The sequence below is a fragment of the Rhinopithecus bieti genome, unplaced genomic scaffold, assembly GCF_001698545.2.
Source record: "Rhinopithecus bieti isolate Rb0 unplaced genomic scaffold, ASM169854v2 scaffold_50837, whole genome shotgun sequence".
In the NCBI taxonomy this organism is placed as follows: domain Eukaryota; kingdom Metazoa; phylum Chordata; class Mammalia; order Primates; family Cercopithecidae; genus Rhinopithecus; species Rhinopithecus bieti.
This window is the reverse complement of record NW_016819971.1, coordinates 85,564-107,604: the sequence shown is the minus strand read 5'-3', so window position 1 is coordinate 107,604 and position 22,041 is coordinate 85,564. Positions and strand designations below refer to the sequence as shown.

At 48.2% G+C, this 22,041-nt stretch overlaps 2 protein-coding genes and 1 pseudogene across 2 annotated transcripts in view; 2 read left to right on the top strand and 1 right to left on the bottom strand.

The window, feature by feature from the left end:
- Positions 1-7,612: 7,612 nt before the first annotated feature.
- LOC108520131 (uncharacterized) lies at positions 7,613-20,813 on the bottom strand. The gene is made up of 3 exons (XM_017859410.1): positions 20,357-20,813; positions 19,775-19,855; positions 7,613-8,685 (listed from the first exon to the last, which is right to left on the bottom strand). Exon 3 carries the CDS (start codon positions 8,556-8,558, stop codon positions 7,908-7,910), a length of 651 nt encoding a protein of 216 aa, XP_017714899.1. The 5' UTR covers positions 8,559-8,685; positions 19,775-19,855; positions 20,357-20,813; the 3' UTR covers positions 7,613-7,907.
- LOC108520130 (melatonin-related receptor pseudogene) lies at positions 12,462-13,239 on the top strand (annotated as a pseudogene).
- LOC108520132 (melatonin-related receptor) overlaps positions 19,610-22,041 on the top strand; it is a 5,359-nt gene continuing 2,927 nt past the window's right edge. The window contains exon 1 of the mRNA XM_017859411.1: positions 19,610-19,888. Coding sequence (XP_017714900.1) covers positions 19,702-19,888 — 187 coding nt within the window. The 5' untranslated portion in view covers positions 19,610-19,701. The remainder of the gene's footprint in view (positions 19,889-22,041) is intronic.

The following is a 22,041-nucleotide window of genomic DNA, read 5'->3' as shown; positions in this document are numbered from 1 at the left end:
CTCAGAGCCTCTGTTCCCTCATAACAGTGCCAGTGATCTTACTGGGTTTCTGTGAGGAATAAATGACATGAGGCACTGTGCGTAACACACAGATGCTATTGAAAAAGAGCAGCTGGCCAGGCACAGTGGCTCAAGCCTGTAGTCCCAGCACTTGGGGAGGCCGAGGTGGGTGGATCACGAGGTCAGGAGTTCGAGACCAGCCTGACCAACATGGTGAAACACCATCTCTACTAAAATACAAAAATTAGCTGGGTGTGGTGGCATGCGCCTGCAATCCCAGCTGCTCTGGAGGTTGAGGCAGGAGAATCACTTGAATCCGGTAGGTGGCGGTTGCCGTGAGCCAAGATCTTGCCACTGCCCTCCAGCCTGGGCAACAGAGGGAGACACAGTCTCAAAGAAAGAGAGAAAGAGAGAGAGAAAAAGAGAGAAAGAGAGAAAGAGAAAGAAAGAAAGAAGCTAAGGTCATTACTCCTCTTCACACATGGAGGGCAGCTGAATTCTGCCTCTCTGGAGAGGATAGGTAGATCCAGAAGCCTTCCTTCCCCGATGCAGTAGAATGTGACAGCAAGGAAGGAGGGAAGGAAAGGGTTTGGTGATCACCTCAAAATCCTTTCCAATCAAATTACTTGCATTTTCCGTGAAAGCCAAAGGAGATGCCAAGTGGAAGGAAAGTCATAAGAATGTGTTTTGTTTGTTTGTTTGTTTTTTCATTTTGGAAAATGTAATGTGTCACAGTGATATGGTTTGACTCTGTGTCCCCAACCAAATCTCATCTTGAATTGTACTCCCATAATTCCCATGTGTTGTGAGAGGGACCTGGTGGGAGATAATTGGAATCATGGGGACGGTTCCCCCATACTGTTCTCGTGGTAGTGAATAAGTCTCACGAGATCTGATGGTTTCATCAGGGGTTTCCGCCTTTGCATCTTCCTCATTTTCTCTTCCCATTTTCTCTTGCTGTCACCATGTAAGAAGTGGCTTTCACCTCCCACCATGATTCTGAGACCTCTGCAGCCATGTGAAACTGTAAGTCCAATTAAACCTCTTTTTCTTCCCAGTTTCGGATATGTCTTTATCACACAGTGAGAACAGAAAGCAGACAGTGAGAAGCCTTGCTGGCAACGTAAGGCAATTTTGACTAGAAAGAGGAACTTAACTATGAACTGTTTGTTTCAGAGAGGATAGAAGCACCAGAACTTCTAGCTAATTGTCAGCAGGCAGTTATCTAAGGATGCAGGAGAGGAGGGGGCTTCTTTTTGACACCTACTTCATCAGGTGCTCCTCAGATCAGAGCCTTGCAGGTCAGGCCAGAGGGGAGACTCAGAAAGTGTTTTTGGTGTTTGTTCCAAATGGGAGCTCATTGTGGACTCTGTGTCACTGGAATTACAATATCTGTTCAATCTAATTCCCTGGGGCTTTAAGTCTTACAAATTGGCCCTGGCCTCAGCAATGAGAAAAATTGGTGAAGTCTTGGAATCTTTTTGACCTAGGCTAGTGTGGGATTGTTTCCTCATTTGCATCCACTTACAGAAAGTTCCAATGATTTCCTTTGGTGACTCTACAGCCAAATGAATGGTCCTGCCAGCGTGTTTTATTGCAATTTGTCCTTTTGCTTCTTTAATATTCCAGACAGACACATCTCCCCCTTGGGCCCTCCACACACTTTCCTCTCCTTTCCAGTAATACTTAGCTGAGGAGGTGGTGCCTGTACATACAATTCCCCACCTTTCACTCATGGACCTCCCTGTGACTGGAATGGCTATAGATGTAATAAGAAAGTCTCGACCCTCTGGCTTAGGTGACAAAGTTATTTCAATAAAAATATACTTTTTTTTTCCTGACTGCTCGTGCATTATAACATCATGTGAAAATGGCTAGATAGATGTTCTCTGCATTTGGAGGTAGCTTTACAATGGTCAGACTCAGAAGATATGTTACATGGAATATACAAAATTGATTTGGGGGAGTCCTGGGAAGAACCCCCAAAAGCTGAGTCTTCCAGGGCAGCTGAAATGGAGGTTCTGAGCGAGACTCACCATACCTATGAGATGGCATGGATACAAAACACACACAGTGGTTTCAAATATAAGCCCAATTCAAAACAGTATGTACATTCCTCAAATGCCAGGGGTCAATTTGCAGTCAAACTGCTACGTACAGGGGCAATTCTACAGTAGCGTACTACTCAGGCAAACAGGAGACACGTATGTTTTTAAGGATGAGTTATGAATCTCCTGAGCAAACAGAGGAGGCTGGCTAAAGTGAGTGGGAAATATACCAAACCAGTATCTGCCAGAGGCAGATGGCAAGTTGGTAGCCAGAACTGGGCCCCTCCAATCCTGAATCAATAGTTCCTGCTCCCCAGGGTTGACTGAGCCCCTTGTTGAGGGTAAGGGGAGAAAGAAAATCCCATTGCCAGCCAATGCAAAGTCCTCATATTTGGCTCATTTAGGATCAGCTACAGGTGGTCCACAGCCATAAAGTTGCCAGATAAAGTACACGGCAGCTGGCTAAATTTAAATTTCTGATAAACGGTGGATAATTTTGAGTACAAGTATGTCTGAATATTGCATGGAATACACTTATACTAAGAGTGTACTTGGGATTCAAATTTAACTGGGCATCCTGTATTTTTGATAAACAGGCAACCCTACTCAGGCAAGCCATCAGGATGAGTCTGGCAGCAGGAAGGCGGCCGTAGTCAGGCCTCTGGTTGCCCTGTTTTCAGGGAGCTGGTCAGGTTATTATCAGGCATTGGGCTGGGAACCCCATCACCAGAACTGTGATAGAGGGTAGGGTTTAGTCTGAGGGTCAAAGCAAGATCTTATAGACTAGAACAAGTTTATAAAGTCCCAGCAGGGACTAACATATCAACCCTCAGGAGGAAACTCAGCAGGTGTCACTGGATGACAGACCTAGACATCCCTCAATTGCAAAGGGCTAGGGGCAGGGCTGAGTTAAGAGCAGAATTTCTCTAGAAGGGATCCCTGGGCTGCTTGCATTAGAATCACCTGAGACACTTGGGAAACATGCAGATTCCAGGACCCCGTCCAGACCTGCCAAGTCACACTCTCTAGGGGAAGGCCTAGAAAGCTGCAGTTTCTTAAGTACTGCTGGCTGCTCTATCATACACTAAATGTGAGACCTAGTGCTCTAGAGCCAGGAACCAGGTGTGGCCTGAAATAAGCCATGAGCACAGTGGTTAAAGCACAGACTCTGGAGCCAGACTGCCCAAGTTACACTTCTGGCTCTACCTCTTATTACCTGTGTGACCTGGGGCAAGTGACTTAACCTCTCTGGGCCTCACTTTCTTCATCTGTGAAGAAGGCATAATAATAGTACCTATTTCATAGGGCTATTGTGAGGATTAAATGAGAATATATAAACAAAGCCCTCAGAACAGTCTGACATCTAGGAAGCACACATTCATATGTGTTAGCTATTATTAGGTACTGAGTGGACTTGCAGGGTTTGCAGAAAGAGGACTGGTTTGTCCTTAAAGGGTACCCATGGCCTATGTCCTGCAGTGGGGTGGGCTGAAGCAGAACTCACAGAGCAAGTGGAGGAGGGCTTGTTGCCTGAGAAGTCATGAGGATGACTAATAAAAGGGACAGTTGTTAAATGCACGGGTGATCATGCTCAGCTAGAATGAGAAGCTAAGAAAATGGATATTGTTCATTAAGCTCTAATTAGTGGATAAATTGTACAAGGGGAAGGGAGTCCAAGTGTTACTATAAGTAATTAATGTGCTGCTTCTCTCCCTGGTCACCCTTTGATTTGAACCACCTAACCTGTAGTCTTTATCAGACACTAAGATCCTGGAAATACTGGCTTCTAATTATTTTGGTGAGCCCCTCATTGCACTAAACGAAATGGATGTGTCCTGCTCTCTCTAATGACTCAAGCACAGGGAGAAGATAAAGTGGTTCTAACTATGATGAATTAAGCCTGGAGGAGTTGGAGAGGACAATCATTCTCTCTGTTCACTTAATAAATGTGAACGGTGCCTCCAAGTTGGTAAAGTAAATGTGACTAGACGCAGTCTGATTAGGAAAAAAATCAGTACCTGTCCCAAACTGCTCTTGAGTTGGCTAATGTCGTGACTTGGCTGGTTCTCAATTCCAATGACTTGATTCCTGCCTAAATCCCTACTCATTTCCTTTGAAGATTCAACCTTACCATTGGAGTCCTGGCCCCACCTTCGACCTGGAACCAGAGCTCCCTTAGCCTGGACTGGCCCCAGGCTCCGTTGAAACCCAGCTTCTCCTGCCTGAGCTCTCCCAGCCACCTATGCACTTGGGATCTCACCTATTTCTAGGCCAACCATACTTCCTACTTTCATACTGAAACGATGTAAAGGAATTTGATTGTTCTTTCTTGTGGAAAAAGATACAAACTATGTCAGTGAAGCATCTCGGGGGTTGTGGGGGACAGTGAAAAGGCAAGTCACTCTGTATGTCTCTTTCCATCTGACACACTCACAGGGGCCTGGGATGCTAGTGAGTGCCCATTGGTTGGCTTCTGCCAGGAATTGGAGCCTGGGTGTGCTGGGTGCAGAGTCTCCTGATATCGCAGAGAGCCCCTGTTCTCAACGGAAATGCAACAGAGTAGAGTCTAGACAGAGTATTAAAAACTTATAGGATAATAATCATGATAATCGCCAGTGGTTTTTGAATGCTTACTCTGTTCTGGGTAGCGTTCTAAGTGCTTACATGCCTTATCTCATTTAACTTTCCTATCAACCCTATGATAAGACACTGTGATTATCTGCATTTTATAGGGAGGTAACTGAGACACAGAGAGGCTAAGTAACTTGCCCAAGGTCACATATCTGACTAGTAGTAAAGCTGGGTTCTGGGCTTGTTTTTATTTTCAAGAATTGGGTCAAATGTATTCCCCCTTCATCAAGCTGCTGGGATGGGAGCAGCAGGAGGGGCAGGCCCTGGATGGGTGAAGCAGCCAACAGGCTCCTATGTAACTTCCTATGAAGAGATAGATGTCCCCAAATGTGTGGAAACAAATTGAGAATGTTCTGCTTGTATTCAAACTGAAAGACATTTTCATTCTTATTGGGTTTGCATCAAATTCTCATTTTGCTAGTCTTATACATTAGAGTATCAACCAATGGTCCCATGCAGCTTTAACAAATGATCTAATAAATTCAGAGAAGCATTGGCCAGAGAAAGTTGGAGTGCATGGGACAGGCCTTGGCTGGCTGTCCAGCTCTACCTGGGGTGGAGGGGAAGTGTGAGCTGGCACTAAGAGGCCCTCTGCCTGTCTAACTTGGGCCAGGGTTTCTTGGGGCTAAAAGAGAACCCAAAATGTTCATAGCAGCATTATTCACAATAGTCAAAAAGTGGAAAGAACTCAAACATCCACCAATGAATGAGTAAATGAAATGTTGTGTATCTATACAATGGAATATTATTCAGCCATGAAAAGGAATGAAGTGTTGACCCATGCTACTACATTAATGAATCTGAAAACATTATGCTAAGGGAAAAAAGCCAGATGCAAAGGCCACATATTGTAAGATTCTGTTTTTGTGAAATGTCCAGAATAGGCAAGTCCATAGAGAGTGAAAGCAGATTTATGGTTTCTAGGAGCTGGAAGGTGGTGGGGAGTATGGAGTGACTACTAATTGGTATGAGGTTCTTTTTGGGGTGTTGAAAATATTCTGAAATTAGATAGTGATGATGATTGCACAACTTTGTGTATATACAAAAAACTACTGAATTCTACACTTTAAAGGGTGAATATTATGGTATATGAGGTATATGAATTATATATCAATAAAAACAAACAAACAAACAAACAAAAAACTCAGAACAACAGCAACAAAAAAGAGAACACGAAGTCCACACTATTAAGGCCCAGAGCAAAACACCGTCCTATGAAGCTGGGTTATGGGAGAAAGACCTTGAGCTGAGAGGGAATTCAGCCTGGATTTAAGCCTTGGCATGACCTTGGACAAGTTCTTTCACCTCTCTGGGCCTCAGTTTTCCCAACTATTTAATGACATTGTTGTGAGAAAATATTTTCCCAATGAACTTTTGAAAACTATAATATGCTTATTTAAAACTGTACTCACTAGTTACAAGCAAGGTATTATTATAGTGCTGGAGGGTTAAACAGAGAGCTTAGGACGTTTGATAAAAAGGTAACCTTCCATTATTGCTGATGTAAATCAGAGAACTGAAGATGCAGGCAGTACCCTCATGTGATCAGAAGGATTACCCATTCCTGAGCAGAAACTGCTCACTTGCCCTCTCATTCCTCAGGAAATGTTCTAGGTTTCCTCTATTTGGATTGGATATCTTAATAGCTTTAAAATCTCAAATAAAGGGTTTATGTCCACTCCAGTTCTTTAGGGCCTCCTAACAAGCCTTTTAGAAAGAGACTTAATTAAAAATCCTGTGGAATCTTAAACCATGCACACTACACTCTGTCCAATAAAGGACTCCCCCTTAACTTTTCCAAAGTAATTGAACTTACTTCACATGAGACTTGTTTTGCCTCTGCAAACAGGGACCGATTCTCTCCCTCATATGTATCCTTATAACTGATTCAGTATCTGATTTTCTTAGTACTGGGGCAATGTTTAGTATCTTTATTAAGATGAGTTCATAAAATAAGAAAATTATTTTAACCAGATACATAATTCTGTCCCCTAGATTATTAAAATATTCACCTTTTCCACTTGTCTAGTATTGAAAAACCAAGTCCTACCAGGTCACAGTCAAGTAGAGTCCAAGCAGGGGTAGGGGCCAGGGGGTCAGCTCACCCTCGCTCTCCTGCCTGCTCCTTAATCCCAGGGATGTTCGAGCCACCGCGGCGGGGAATTCCCGGGGGCTCTAGCCACCTCATCTGAGAAGTGTAGTACACTGCAGTGTAGGTTTGCAAGTTCTCCTTACAGATTTGTTTGGGGCGGGGGAGTCTAGTGTCTTAAGTCACTAGAGTGCTTGTTTCCTTTTTTCCTTCAAATGTATTTTGTTTACTTATTTGAATTCAAAATCGCCCCTTCCCACAAGTGAAGGGATCCAAACCTCGGGGAATCAGCAAGAACAGCCCGATGTGCATCCTACAAAATACTCCACTACGCGGACGGGCTTTTGACTGCCGGCCTCTTTACAGGGCGCACAGCTGTGCAGGGAGGACAGCGGAGCCCCTTCACTGTCTGCACTTACGAAAAAAAAATTGCGAGAGCGCGCGGCCGGGAGTTCCAGTTAGCGAGGGGCAGTGAGACAATGAATGTGAAAAGCCTCCAGGCGGGAGATTGTAATTCGCGCCCGATTCAGTTAACAGAGGCGGAAGCCGCAGGATTGAGGTGGGGGCTTCATTTTCAAACAAGCGGACACATTCCCACTTTAGGCTTTTTAGGTGGAGACAGTGTGTGCAATCTTGGTTTTCGACAGTCTGTTTTTTTCGTTAAAGGTATCTGAATGTTGAAGTTCGTCGCGAAACGGGCCCCTACCACTTTGTCCGTCCCCCTACCCATCCCGGGGCAAGGGGGCTGCTGTGTCCAGACGATGGCGCTCCCGGCCAGTGCAACCCCTCTCCCCTACTGTGGCCAGAAGACTAGTCTGGAACAAGTTTCAAGGTGTTTACTGAGATTTTGGAAGGCTTCTCGACAGGAGCCGTAACTTTTAGTAGCCGGCAGAAATCCATTCCGGTGACCAAGGTTATTGAGGGAACGAGTGTCCGAATCGCGCCCCTTTAGTTTTGCCCGAATATTCGAATTTTCCGTGGTCCCCGTGCAGCGAGATCCTGGGCGCACCGCAAGGGAACCGTGACGCACGGCGACAGAGATCCTCGGTGTGGAGGGCGAGGGGGACGGCCTGACAGGGATGGGGTCGAAACGAGAACCCCAGAAGGGGATGGGAAAGGAGAAAGACCGAGATGAATCCTTACTGAGGCAGGGGTCGCCGGCAGCCAGCGGCTTCTTGGCTTTGCCGCCTGACACCTCTGCACCCTTCCCGCTGCTGCCGCGCAGCTCCTTCGACCTTCCTGACTGCCCCGTGCCGCTCGGTACAGAGTGCCGAACATCCCGAGAGGGGAGAGGCGTCGGAGCCTCTCGTCCTGGGTTTCCTCGAGAAGCGGGGACCCAAGAGAAGAGCTTTATTGCCTGTTTTACTTTTTCCCAAAGCGTCCCTTGGCTCCCGCCGCCAGGTTGCCGGCAGCTGGGAAGGAGACGAGCTCCCGCTCCCGTTAGCCCCAAAACTGAGGACCGAGTGGCCACCGCTGCCTTCCCTAGGTCCCAGGGTGCAGACCCGCTCCCCACTTCCAGAGTCGGGCTTAGGGTACATCTCTTTATGGAGAGTGCAAGACCTGGACCGGACTGAGCAGCTCCTCGCAGCTGCCGCTAAGGGAGCCAAGCGGCTCCTGGCGAGAACGGGAGCGGGGATAAGTTCCCTAGGGATTAGGGACCCACATTGGGGGTGGGAGCTCCCAGCAGTAGTCCCCTGTTCCCCGCAGGACACAGAAGGCTCTAGACAGGCAAGGACATGGGACGTGGGATGGACCTCACAAGGATACTTGCAGAGGCAAGTATCTAGCATTGAAGGGGCCACTGGCTATCCCCTACACCGTCCTGGGGGCTGTGGACTGGCTTGGTCTAGCACTGGATCTTATGAAAGACCCCGTGCTCCCGCTCTGCAATCTACATCTCTTTGCCAGGTGTTTGCACTGGAGGAGGGAGGGAGAAGAACTTGCTAGAAACGGATGCGCAGCCACTGGTGGAGGGGTTGGGGGGGGGTGAACTGCGAGCTAGTCAGGATGCTTCCAAGGTACCTGGGAGATTGAAGGGCAGGGTGGGCTGACTAGAAGGGAAGCACATACAAGGCAGTGGGAAGCAAGATGACACCTCAATGTGGATTTGCCCAATAAGAGGGGGTGGCCAAGGTGGTGGTGTTCAGGGAGCTCTGATTGGTCGGGGGGAGGGATTTGGGGTTTTGGGGCTAGGCCGCCCTTCTTTGAGGCTTTTAAAAGCCTTCATCGTTGGAGAGGAGGCGGGGGATGCTGGTCATTTTTGCTCTCTGGAACTCTCAGAAGGGAGCGCAGGCTTTCCTGTTTTAGGGCCTTTCCTGGTGGGGACTGAACAGGCTGTTTTGCCTGTCTTGGGACCTGGGGGGCTGCTGATCCTGAGGCCTGGCCCTGGGGGGATGATCGTAAGGATCTCCAGCGAGGCAACATGTTGGACCGACACTTAGCCGGGTTCCCAACCCCTACGGGCTTTGGGTATTGCGCTAGTAAGCCTACCCCCCTAGCCCAGAGCTATCCCACCGGCTCTGTAATCATCTTTATTGTTTCTGCGCCCATGGGTTATCACCATCATCATAAGACCTAAAACTTGGCAACTCCATGGGTTCATTTTTGGCTGGTGGGAACAAAAAAAACAAAGAAGCTCCGCGAATTCTGTAAGCCATCCCTTTCTTTCTCCCTATCCAGTGTGCAGAGACTTGCAACCCGTAGGCGTTATCTTTTGAGCGCCAAATAGAAGACTTCTATGGGACAGTGCCCTCATATGAACATCCCTGCCCTTCCAAATTCCCGCAAGCCTGGGGGTCGGAGGTGTTTCCTTCTGTCCGGGCCCCCCAAACGCTACGAGGGTTCTCAAGGCCGAGAGAGCACAGAGAATTAGCTTTGCGGCATCCAAGTGCAAAGCGTTCCCGTGCGTCGCCGGCAGCCCCGAGGATCCCTGTCCCGTCGCGCGGCCTGATGCGGGAGTGACCGGGGCAACCGAGGCGGGGGAGAGTAAGGCCCGATGTCACCCCGGCTACAGGCAAGCCGAGGCCGCGACGCCGCAAGGGGCCTGCCGGCTGAGGGTGGAAGGTCAGCGCGGACCGACTGAACGCGGAGGGAGCAGCGGGGCGCGACCTGCTCTGTGAAAGTTAAGTTCACAGCGGCCGCGGCGGCTCTTACCCAGAGCGCAACGCAGGTGGCCTCTCCCCTAGCTGGGCCAAGACCCCGCTCGCCGCTGCCCTGGGGCTCCAAGTGGGCTCCCGGCAAGATTCCCGGGCGGCGGAGCACAGGACCCCCGCGCCCGAGGAATCGAACAGGAGGGTCTGAGCCCGGCCGGAGCCGAGCTCCGTCCGCCGGTCCCAGGGCGAACGGCAGAGAGGAGGCGAAGCGGCTGGTCGGGCCACAGCAGGGCGGTGGCAGCGACGCGGGCGGGCAGCGGGAGATCCCGACGGTCCGTAGCGGGGAACTGGGGGTCGGCAGGGCGGGCAGGCGAAGAGGCTTGGGAGCTGGGGCATTGCTGGGGGTTGGAGGGATAGGAAGGCAGCAAAACGAGTAGGAATTGGCGGGAGGGTGACGGGGCTTCAGAGGGGGCGATGGGGGACTCAGAGAGGCCTGCAAAGGGCTGGAGTCCGGGAGCCCGCAAGCGGGACTTTCCCCGCTGCTAAGCCACCGCCGGAAGGGGAGGCCGGGGCCGGCCGGCGGCGAGCAGGGCAGGAGGGGGAAGCGTGGGAGGATTGCCGGGGCGCTGCGACACGTGCTGGGGGTGGGGGCGGACAGACATGCCAAAGCAGGCTAGTCCGTTTACAGGGTTTGGGCGGGAGAGGGCTCTGGAAGGGAGGGAAAAAGGCGAAGGCGCAAACTCCGAGGTTCAGGCAGGGGGGAGGGAGGGGTGGCGCCTGCGAATTTTCACGGCCAGGTTCTCGATCGGCTGTGGCGAGGAGTGGCGGACCTAAGGGGGTCTGAGAGGGTGGGGACACCCCCCCCCAACTGTATTCTCCCAGGCCCGGGCGTGGGGAGGAGGTGCGGCCAAGAGTCTGGGGATTACTTGGCTTGGGCAAGGGAGTCACGAACACTGAACAAGGTTTCAAAAAACGCACTGACTGGCACAAGTCATTCAAAAGTTTTTCTTACAAAGTCTCGGTGGGTGTCTCCGATTTTCTTCCTTCGTTCTCCGGAGTCGTGGGGGGCCATACCCACTAGGTCTTCACCCTTCATCCCCGCGATTGCGGTCCCGAGGTGGCAGTCTACGGAGTCCCGGGGCGACCTTGCGAAGCCCATTTTATTCTTTAAGTTTCTTCTTTTCTTTCTTTTTCTCCTTTTCCTCCTTCCTACTATAATTCAAATAAAGGCTTTTAATGGGTTGTTGGGGTTTTGTTTTTAAGGCTTTGCCCTTCTCTTTCGGGCTGGTAGGTCCCTGAATTCATTACTTTGCGGGAAAACCCTAGAAAGAACTCTTTCAGTTAGAAAGTTGCTGGGCCGAGTGCTGACAGCGCTGGAGGAAGGGAGGAAAAGGAGCCCCATACCTTGCCCTTTACAAAAGCGCTCATTTTCTTAGTCCAAGATGAAGTGCAATATTTGCAACCAATGCTAATTAGCAACGAGGTGTTTCCAAAGGAAAGGAGGGGGCTCTGCGCCTGCACCTTGCCTCTTCCTTCGTCTTTTTTTTGTGAAAGGTTTTAAAAAAAGTTCCACCTTCAGGTCTACAAGACCGGAGTGGAGTGATCCTTCTTTATCCTGTTTAACCTGAAGGCTCCAGTAAAGTTTCAGTGCCCGGAGCTGGGAGCTCTTGCAGGCGCTGAATGTGCCAGTGCTCGGCTCTTGGCGTGGGACGCGGGCAGAAACTGAAAACAGGCTTTCTTCTAATCTTGCAAGGAATTTCTCCCCCAATCCCCCTCTTGTCTCCCCCCCCCCACCTCGCGTCACCCCTCCCCGGCCCGCCCTCTCACTACTTCTTTGGTCTCAGACTAAATTTTACAGGGCTTTCCCTGCTTCCCCTCAGTTTTTCACTCTTAGGTTACCTCGAACGGTAAAGGTTATTTTGGTGACTTGGCAAGGTTTTAGGTTACTGCTTGATCCCATCGGAAAGGACTGTTTAAGAAGAGGCCTCTAAATGCCTTTTCTCAGAATCTTCTCTCTAGTCATGTGTTTATTATTAAATTGCCAATGCTAGCGCTATAGGAGGGAGATAGCTAATTTATCTTTTTCTAATTCTTTATTTTTTCAGTTTGAGGCTTCCTGACATCCCTCCAGTGTCTTTCTTTGCCCCCCACTCTCCAGCCTCTTTCCTAAAAACAAGTCCCTCTAGCTTACCTCTACTCCCCTACTTCTCCCTCCCCCTCACCTCCAGTGAAGGAGATGTTTGCATTTTGTTTTCTCTAAGATGTTGGCAGCATGACCCTGTCTCATTGTGAAGGCTCCTGGCAGGGATTTTGTGCTCACTGCTGTCTGTCTCATGTTTGCTTCTTTCTCAGAGCAGAGATGACGTTGTTTTGAAAGGAAAAAAGGTGGGCAAAGTACAGGTCTCCCAAACCTGGCTGTTCATCAGAGCCATGTGGGACCTGCTTGTAAATAAAATAAAACACAACTGCATTTCTTTAAAATAATTCTAGAATTATAAATGGTCATAATCCAGCTGGCCTTCCTCTGCACCTTAAATGTGTAGATTTCTGTACTTAAACCATTTATTCTTCTCTGTCTTTCCCTTTTCTCCCTCCCTTGATATGTTTTCAGGCAACATCTTCGTGGTTAGTCTCTCTGTGGCCGACATGTTGGTGGCCATCTACCCATACCCTTTGATGCTGCATGCCATGTCCACTGGGGCTGGGATCTGAGCCAGTTACAGTGCCAGATGGTCGGGTTCGTCACAGGGCTGAGTGTGGTCGGCTCCATCTTCAACATTGTGGCAATCGCCATCAACCGTTACTGCTACATCTGCCACAGCCTCCAGTATGAGCGGATCTTCAGTGTGCGCAATACCTGCATCTACCTGGTCGTCACCTGGATCATGACCATCCTGGCTGTCCTGCCCAACATGTACATTGGCACCATTGAGTATGATCCTCGCACCTACACCTGCGTCTTCAACTATCTGAACAACCCTGTCTTCACTGTTACTGTCGTCTGCATCCACTTCGTCCTGCCTCTCCTCATCGTGGGTTTCTGCTACGTGAGGATCTGGACCAAAGTGCTGGCAGCCCGTGACCCTGCAGGGCAGAATCATGACAACCAACTTGCTGAGGTTCGAAATTTTCTAACCATGTTTGTGATCTTCCTCCTCTTTGCAGTGTGCTGGTGCCCTATCAATGTGCTCACTGTCTTGGTGGCTGTCAGTCCGAAGGAGATGGCAGGCAAGATCCCCAACTGGCTTTATCTTGCAGCCTACTTCATAGCCTACTTCAACAGCTGCCTCAACGCTGTGATCTACGGGCTCCTCAATGAGAATTTCCGAAGAGAATACTGGACCATCTTCCATGCTATGCGGCACCCTATCATATTCTTCTCTGGCCTCATCAGTGATATTCGTGAGATGCAGGAGGCCCATGCCCTGGCCCGTGCCCGTGCCCATGCTCGTGACCAAGCCCGTGAACAAGCCCTTGAACAAGACCATGCCCATGCCTGTCCTACTGTGGAGGAAACCCTGATGAATGTCCGGAATGTTCCATTACCTGGTGATGCTGCAGCTGGCCACCCCGACCATGCCTCTGGCCACCCTAAGCCCCATTCCAGATCTTCCTCTGCCTATCGCAAATCTGCCTCTACCCACCACAAGTCTGTCTTTAGCCACTCCAAGGCTGCCTCTGGCCACCTCAAACCTGTCTCTGGCCACTCCAAGCCTGCCTCTGGTCACCCAAAATCTGCCACTGTCTACCCTAAGCCTGCCTCTGTCCATTTCAAGGCTGACTCTGTCCATTTTAAGCCTGCCTCTGTCCATTTCAAGGGTGACTCTGTCCATTTCAAGCCTGCTTCCAGCCACCCCAAGCCCATTACTGGTCACCATGTCTCTGCTGGCAGCCACTCCAAGTCTGCCTTCAGTGCTGCCACCAGCCACCCTAAACCCACCACTGGCCACATCAAGCCAGCTACCAGCCATGCTGAGCCCACCACTGCTGACTATCCCAAGCCTGCCACCACCAGCCACCCTGAGCCCACTGCTGCTGACCACCCTGAGCTCTCTGCCTCCCACTGCCCTGAGATCCCTGCCATTGCCCACCCTGAGTCTGACGACAGTGACCTCCCTGCGTCGGCCTCTAGCCCTGCCGGTGGGCCCACCAAGCCTGCTGCCAGCCAGCTGGAGCCTGACACCATCGCTGACCTTCCTGACACTACTGTAGTCACTACCAATACCAATGATTACCATGATGTTGTGGTTATTGATGTTGAAGATGATCCCGATGAAATGGCTGTGTGAAAATGCTCTCACAGGTAGCCAGGCAGTGGTCACCTTTCTAGTTTGTTTTGCATATGTAATCCAAAGTGAGATACCTTACTGCACCTAGACACAGACACTGACACATAGAAATGGTGTAAGCTACGTCCACCTTTCAGGCGTACTCCTCCTTTACTTAATGTACTCTATTAAAGTGTGTGCGTGAGTGTGTGTGTGCTTGCTATTTTAGGGACCTTAATTTCCCTCAAGTTTGATGTCTGTTGTTCCAAACCTCCCTTTCCAACTATGGTCAACCTTCAGTCCTCAGTGATCCCTGAAATTTTAGACTTTGATTTTTTTCCCACTCTTGTGTCCCTCCTCCCCTTTCCTCATTTCCTCTGCCTTGTTCCTGCTTTCTTCTCCCATTCCCTGAGGGGTTGGGAGAGGGGCGCATGCACAATGCTAAAGGTGTGTTGTGGTGAAGGCTTCCATTAATGTGACTGCACAGCTTTATGTTCTTAAATGTGTAACTCTATATTATACTTTTAATAGCAGTCAGAAAAGCGATTGTAGTCAAGTACAAGTACTGGAAAGTTTCTTCCTAAATTTCAGCAACAACATATGACCCCTATTTGGAGAATACAATTTGATAAGCTCTTATTAAAATACATTTTTTATGCCTATGAGATCAAATGGCAAAAGGAAAGATATGGGCACACAAAATTATTTCTAATTTTTGAAAATTCGAACATTGGTACTTTTTATAGTCAAACATGGTTGCAAATGATAAGAGGTTTTTACTTTATTTGTAATTATTTACCTTTTTAAGCATTTGCCAGGATTTTTTTTTCATTTAGTTCCAGAGAAATAAATCCATTCATAAACTAGTTTCTTCTCCTAAAATACAATCTTATGGTTGCTAGGATCAATTATGGTAATATTTTTAATATTATAAGTCATAACTACTCTTTACCACAGATTTTTTTTTAAACAACCTGGTATTTTTTACAGTTTTTACATTATTATTTTCATTCAAAAGGGAATTTGAAGTAATGACTGGCAGCAAGAAGTGAATTGAATACTGCTGGGAGGTTGTAAATGAGCATTCCTCCTGGATGGGGAGGGAGGCAAGGAGGAGAAAGATGCCGACACCAGTCAATCCCACCACACATCCAACATCAGCCAATCCCACCACACTTGGCCAAGGTTCAGTGATACACGATGTTAAGTCGTAGATGTCTTATATTAGCACACTTGACAGACCAGGAAATGATTTTTCTCTACAATTCAAGAAAATGGCTGTTTAATAAAAATTTCAATTGCTGATTCAAATAGATACTTTAAGCAAAGTTTACTGTATGAAAGCTTGTGAGGATAAGTGGAAATGTATTATACTGCCTTAATTCTATTCTGTATTTGTGGTAGCAATTAAATAAAAGTGTTTTTGTGGCTTTAGTTTGTGGTTTGTTGATAAATTCATTTCTCCACTGGAGTTACTTACGGGGAGGGTGTACAGGGTGAGGGGTGGCAAAGCATTGACCATGGGGGAATCAGAAGACTTGGTGCAAGTTCCATCCCTGCTACCAGTTTGCTGTATGCCAGGGCAAGTCCCTTGACCCCTCTCACCTCAGTCCCTTTACTTAGCAAACTGGAGAGGTGGTGGGGAGAGGGGAGCATGCTGGGGTTGCTGTTCTTCACACTAGTGCATTGGATGACCTGACCTGCCTGCTCTTGGATATCTGAACTGCACCAGATATGGCTCTGAAAAGAGACCCCTTTTTACTCCCCTGAAAGGAGTGAAGCCAGGCCCCAATAATGTCATGACCCAAAGGCTTCTGGAATGAAGAAACAGAGCTCATGAGGGAATGGGGGAGGCACAGGAGTGAGAGGCAGGAGGGCTGGTCGTTTGCTCTCCAGCTCAGGGGTGGGTAGCAAGACCCCAGCCACTGGGCAAAGCTCCTAATCTTAGAAATACAGTTTCAAAAGAATCTCTGACAATAAGGAAATGCTCAAAATACACTGATCAGCAAAAATCAAACTGAATTCAAAGTAATATACAGTAGGACATAATTTTAAAAAATATGCATACTTAACACATGCACATATAGACAAACAGTTACACATATGCAGTTGTTCTATCTGGGCTTTCCCAGGCTGTGAGTATAGATAGACTGAGGTCATCTTAATGTTTAATGCCCGAGTTAAAGTGGTTTGAGCCATCAAGGGCTGCCTGCCTGAGGGCTGCCTGCACCCCTGTGCCAAATTTCTGTGCAGAAAACATAACTAAAAGGGATGTTTATTCATGTACTTACAAACTGGCTATGGTCAGCTCCCCATCCATGTATTCCGTGTTCTCACTCTCCACTCACACCCAAGAGGTTGTTTTGCATGAGACTGCAAGTGTCCAAACCAAGGGTACTGTGTCCCAATGCTCCAAACTGCCACTCTCCAGGGGTTTACGGGGTGCAAGGTTTTGAGAGATGAGAGAGGTGACGAAAATTATCTGCCATTATTACAACTTTGTTCCGCAATTTTCCCCCAGTGCCTGAAGCAACCGGCTCACACCAAGTCTCCTGAAAGTCATACCAAGTCTCTTGAAAGCAGCCACTTCCACCATCTCTGTTTATCTCCTGCAGCTGCTGTCATCAAACTTGCCTGAGCCACAGCGCCTCCACCTCCGCGCCCATAATCACCTGGATAGGAACAAGCAGCACTTCCACCCCAGTTCCTTATCAGTTCCTTCACAGCCTAGAAACATTTTTTTTTCTGCTCCTCTCTCCCTTATCCTGTTCCCCTTCACTCTCAAAAGCCACTAAGATTCCTAAAAGCATCTCTGATTTACTCCCCCCTCCCCGACTTTGAGTGACCAAGGCAAGAAGCTGAATCTCTGCTTCAGGTTTAAGGTGTGTCGTAGTTCTGCCTGGAAAAAATGCAGAGCTTCTGGCTTTACAGCAGTGAGAATGAAAGGGCCAACTTTGCTGACTTCCTCAAAGAGAGAATCTGCCTCCAGATGAGCCTAAATCTCCATAATCAAGGGATTTAAAAAATGCAAGCAACTTTTAAATGACAGTTTTTCTGAGTTTCTCCTCTTTTCTTTTAAATGGAAATATAATTTATATACTGTAAAGTGACAGCCAGATTTTGTTTTTTAACATATGCATACATCCATGTAACTACCACCCTGGCCAAGATATAGGTAGCCCTCTAGGAAGTTCCCTGTTGCCCCTTCTAATCAATACCCCATCCAAAGGCAACCACTATCCTGACCTTACCATACATTAATTTTGCCTGTTCTAGAATTTTGTATAAATGGAAGCATACAATATGTATTCTTTTGTGTCCAGCTTCTTTTAAAAAAATTGTGATGAAATATACATAACATAAAATTGACCATTGTAAACTTTTGAATGTACAATTCAGTGATATTAAATATATTCACATTGTTGTGCAACCGTCACCACTATTCATTTCCAGAACTACTTCATTATCTCAAACTGAAACTTTGTACTGATTAATAACTTCCTTTCCCCTTAACCTCTGGTAACCACCATTCTATTTTCTGTCTCTATGAATTTACCTATTCTAGACACCTCATATGAGTGGAATCATACAATGTTGGTCCCTTTGTGTCTGGTTTCTTTCACTTAGCATAATGTGTTCAAGGTTCACTCATATCATAGCATGTATCCATACATTATTTTTTATGACTGAATAACATCCCATTCTAGGGATATACCAAATTTTGTTTACCCTTTCATGTATTGATGGACATTTTGGTGGTTTCCATTTTGGCTGTTGTGAATATTGCTGCTATGAAGATTGATGTACAAGTTTCTGCTTGAGCCCCTGCTTTCCACCTTTTGGAGATATACCTAGGAGTGGAATTGCTGGGTCATGTAGTCCAGCTTCTTTTACTCAATATTATGTCTTTGAGATTCATCTATGTTTCTGTGTATGTCAGTGGTTGGTTATTTTCACTTTCATATAGCATTCTACAATATTAATACATTACAATTTATTTATTCTACTACTGATGGATATTCGGGTTGTTTCCAATTTGAAACTATGATAAAATGCTTCTATAATCATTTGTGTACATGTCTTTTAATTTAATTTTGTATTGAGGTATAATTTTACATACAGTGAAGAACACTACTTCAATGTCAAGCTCTACTTCAGTAGAGAGCTCAACAAATTTTAACATATGTGTACACCCATGTAACCACCACACACATCAAATTATAAAACATTTCCAGCACCCCAGAAAGCTCTTTTATGCCAGAGTAATTTTGCTGGTTTATTGAACTTTATTTAAATGGAAGCATACAGAATGCATTCTTTTGTGTTTGTGTTCTTTTCTTCATCATTTTGTTTGCGAGATTTATCCATGTTACTTTAGGTATAAGGAATTCATTTTCTTTTATTGTTATGTAGAATTTCTTTGTATGACTATAACACCACTTTTGAGCTATTCTACTGTGGCTGAACATTTGGGCTGTTTTCCAGTTTGGGGCTTTTAAGAAACCTGTTATGAACATTATTGTACATGCCTTTTGATGCACATATGGACTCATTGCTCTTGGAAATATACCTAGGCTTGGAATTGCTGAGTCATGAGTATATATGTATTTAGTTTTAGTAGACACTGCTAAATATTTTCCAAAGTTGTTTGTGTTTGTCCATTTTCATACTGCTATGAAGAAATACCTGAGGCTGGGTAATTTACACAGAAAAGAGGTTTAATGGACTCACACTCCCACATGACTGGGGAGGCCTCACAACCATGGTGGAAGGTGAAGGAGGAGCAAAGGCACGTCTTACATGGCAGCGGGCAAGAGAGTATGTGCAGGAGAACTGCTCTTTATAAAGCCATCAGATCTTGTGAGACTTATTTAATATCAGAGAACAGCACAGGAAAAAACCCTCATGATTCAATTACCTCCCACTGGGTCCCTCCCAAAACACCTGGGGATTATGGGAGCTATAATTCAAGATGAGATTTGGGTGGTGACACAGCCGAATCATATCATTGTTGAACTGCTTTTAGCCTCACTAGTAAGGTATGAGAATTTGAGGTGCTCGGCATTCTTGCCAACATTAGGTATTTTCAGCCCTTTTAATGTGAGCTATTCTAGTGGGTGTCTAGTGCTATTTCATTGTGGTTTCAGTTTGCATTTCTCTAATGAGCAATGATGTTAATCATCTTTTACGTGATTATTGACCATTTAAATATCTTCTTTATTGAAGGCCCTGAACAAATATTTTGACTATTTTAAAATGGAAGTTTCTGTCTTTTCTTATTGACTTGTAACAGGATATGCATGTGTGTATATGTCAATTGCATGAATATCTTCTCTCAGTCTGTGGTTTGCCTTTTGCTCTCTTAATTGTATCTTTTGATGAACAAAAATCCTTAATATTATAAAGTCCAATTTATCAGTTGAGAGAGGCGGGATGCTGTCATTTGCTCTCTGACTCTCAGAGAGGGAGGCAGGCTTTCCTGGAGCTCCTGGTGACTGAACAGGTGTTTGCTGTCTGGACCTGGCTGCTGATCCTGAGCCTGCTGGGAGATCGTAAGGATCTCCAGGAGCAACATGGGGACCACACTAGCGGTTCCCAACCCCTACGGCTGTATTGGCTGTAAGCTACCCCAGCCAGACTACCCACCGGCTCTAATCATCTTTATGTTCTGCGCCATGGTTATCACCATCATCATAGACCTAACTGGCAACTCCATGGTCATTTTGGCTGTGACAAAAAACAAGAAGCTCCGGAATTCTGGTAAGCCACCCTTTCTTCTCCCTATCCAGTGTGCAGAGACTTGCAACCCGTAGGGCGTTAGTTTTTGAGCGCCCCAAATAGAGACTCTATGGACAGTGCCCTCATATTGAACATCCCTGCTTCCAAATTCCCCGCAAGCCTGGGGGTGGTAGTGTTCTGTCCGGGCCCCCTAAACGTAGAGGTTCTCAAGGCCGAGAGAGCACAGAGAATTAGCTTTGGGCATCCAAGTGCAAAGCGTTCCCGTGGTGCGCGGCAGCCCGAGGATCCCTGTCCCGTCGGGGCCTGATGCGGAGTGAGCCGGCACCCGAGCGGGAGAGTAAGGCGATTCACCCCGGTACAGCAAGCCGAGCCGGACGCCGCAAGGGCTGCCGCGCTGAGGCAGCGCGGACCGAACTGACGCGGAGGGAGCAGCGGGGCTGCGACCTGCTCTGTGAAAGTTAAGTTCACAGCGGCCGCGGCGGCGCTTACCAGAGCGCAACGCAGTGGCCTCTCCCTAGCTGGGCCAAGACCCCGCTCGCCGCTGCCCTGGGGCTCCAGAGTGGCTCCCGGGCAGATCCCGGGCGGCGGAGCACAGACCCCCGCGCCCGAGAATCGAACAGGGAGGTCTGAGCCCGCCGGAGCCGAGCTCCGTCCGCCCGTCCCAGGGCGAACGGCAGAGAGAGGCGAGCGGCGGGTCGGGCACAGCAGGCGGTGGCAGCGACGGCGGCGGCAGCGGAGATCCCGAGGTCCGTAAGCGGGGAACTGGGGGTCGCAGGGCGGGCAGGCGAAGAGGCTTGGGAGCTGGGCATTGCTGGGGGTGGAGGGATAGAAGGCAGCAAAACCGAGTAGGAATTGGCGGGAGGGTGACGGGAGAGCTCAGAGGGGCGATGGGGACTCAGAGAGGCTGCAAAGGGCTGGAGTCCGGGAGCCGCAAGCGGGACTTTCCCCGCTGCTAGCCACCGCCGAAGGGGAGGGGCCGGGGGCCGGGGGCCGGCGGCGAGCAGGGCAGGAGGGAAGCGTGGGAGGATGCCGGGCGCTGCGACACGTGCTGGGGGTGGGGGCGACAGACACTGCAAAGCAGCTAGTCCGGTTTACAGGTTGGGCGGGAGAGGGCTCTGGAAGGGAGGGAAAAAGGCGAAGGCGCCCAAACTCCGAGTTCAGGCAGGGGGAGGGAGGGGTGGCGCCTGGAATTTCCACCGCCAGGTTCTCGATCGGCTGTGGCGAGGAGTGGGGACCTAAGGGGGTCTGAGAGGGTGGGGACACCAACTGGATTCTCCCAGGCGGGGCGTGGGGGAGAGGTGGCGGCCAGAGTCTGGGGGATTACTTGGCTTGGGCAAGGAGTCACGAACACTGAACAAGTTTCAAAACGCACTGACTGGCACAGTCATTCAAAGTTTTCTTACAAAGTCTGGTGGGTGTCTCCGATTTCTCCTTCGTCTCCTGGAGTCGTGGGGCCATACACTAGGTCTTCACCTTCATCCCCGCGATGCGGTCCCGAGGTGCAGTCTCACGGAGTCCCGGGGGCGACCTGCGAAGCCCATTTTATTTCCTTTAAGTTTCTTCTTTTCTTTCTTTTTCTCCTTTTCCTTCCTTCCTACTATAATTCAAATAAAGGCTTTTATGGTTGTTGTGGTTTTGTTTTTAAGGCTTTGCCCCTTCTCTTTTCGGCTGTAGGTCCCTGAATTCATTACTTTGCGGGAAAACCCTAGAAAGAACCTCTTCAGTAGAAAGTGCTGAGGCCGAGTGCTGACAGCGCTGGAGGAAGGAGGAAGAAGGAGCCATACCCTTGCCCTTTACAAAAGCGCTCATTTTCTCTTAGTCCAAGATGAAGTGCAATATTTTGCCAAACCAATGCTAATTAGCAACGAGGTGTTTCCAAAGAAAGAGGGCTCTGCGCCTGCACTTGGCCTCTTCCTTCGCTTTTTTTGTGAAAGGTTTTACAAAAAAGTTCCCACCTCAGTCTACAAGACCGGAGTGGGAGTGATCCTTCTTTATCCTGTTTAACCTGAAGGCTCCAGTAAAGTTCAGTGCCCGGAGCTGGGAGCTCTGTGCAGGGCGCTGAATGTGCCAGTGCGCGGCTCTGCGCGTGGACGCGGCATGAAACTGAAACAGGCACTTCTGCTAATCCTTGCAGGAATTGTTCTCCCCCCAATCCCCCTCTTGTCCCCCTCCCC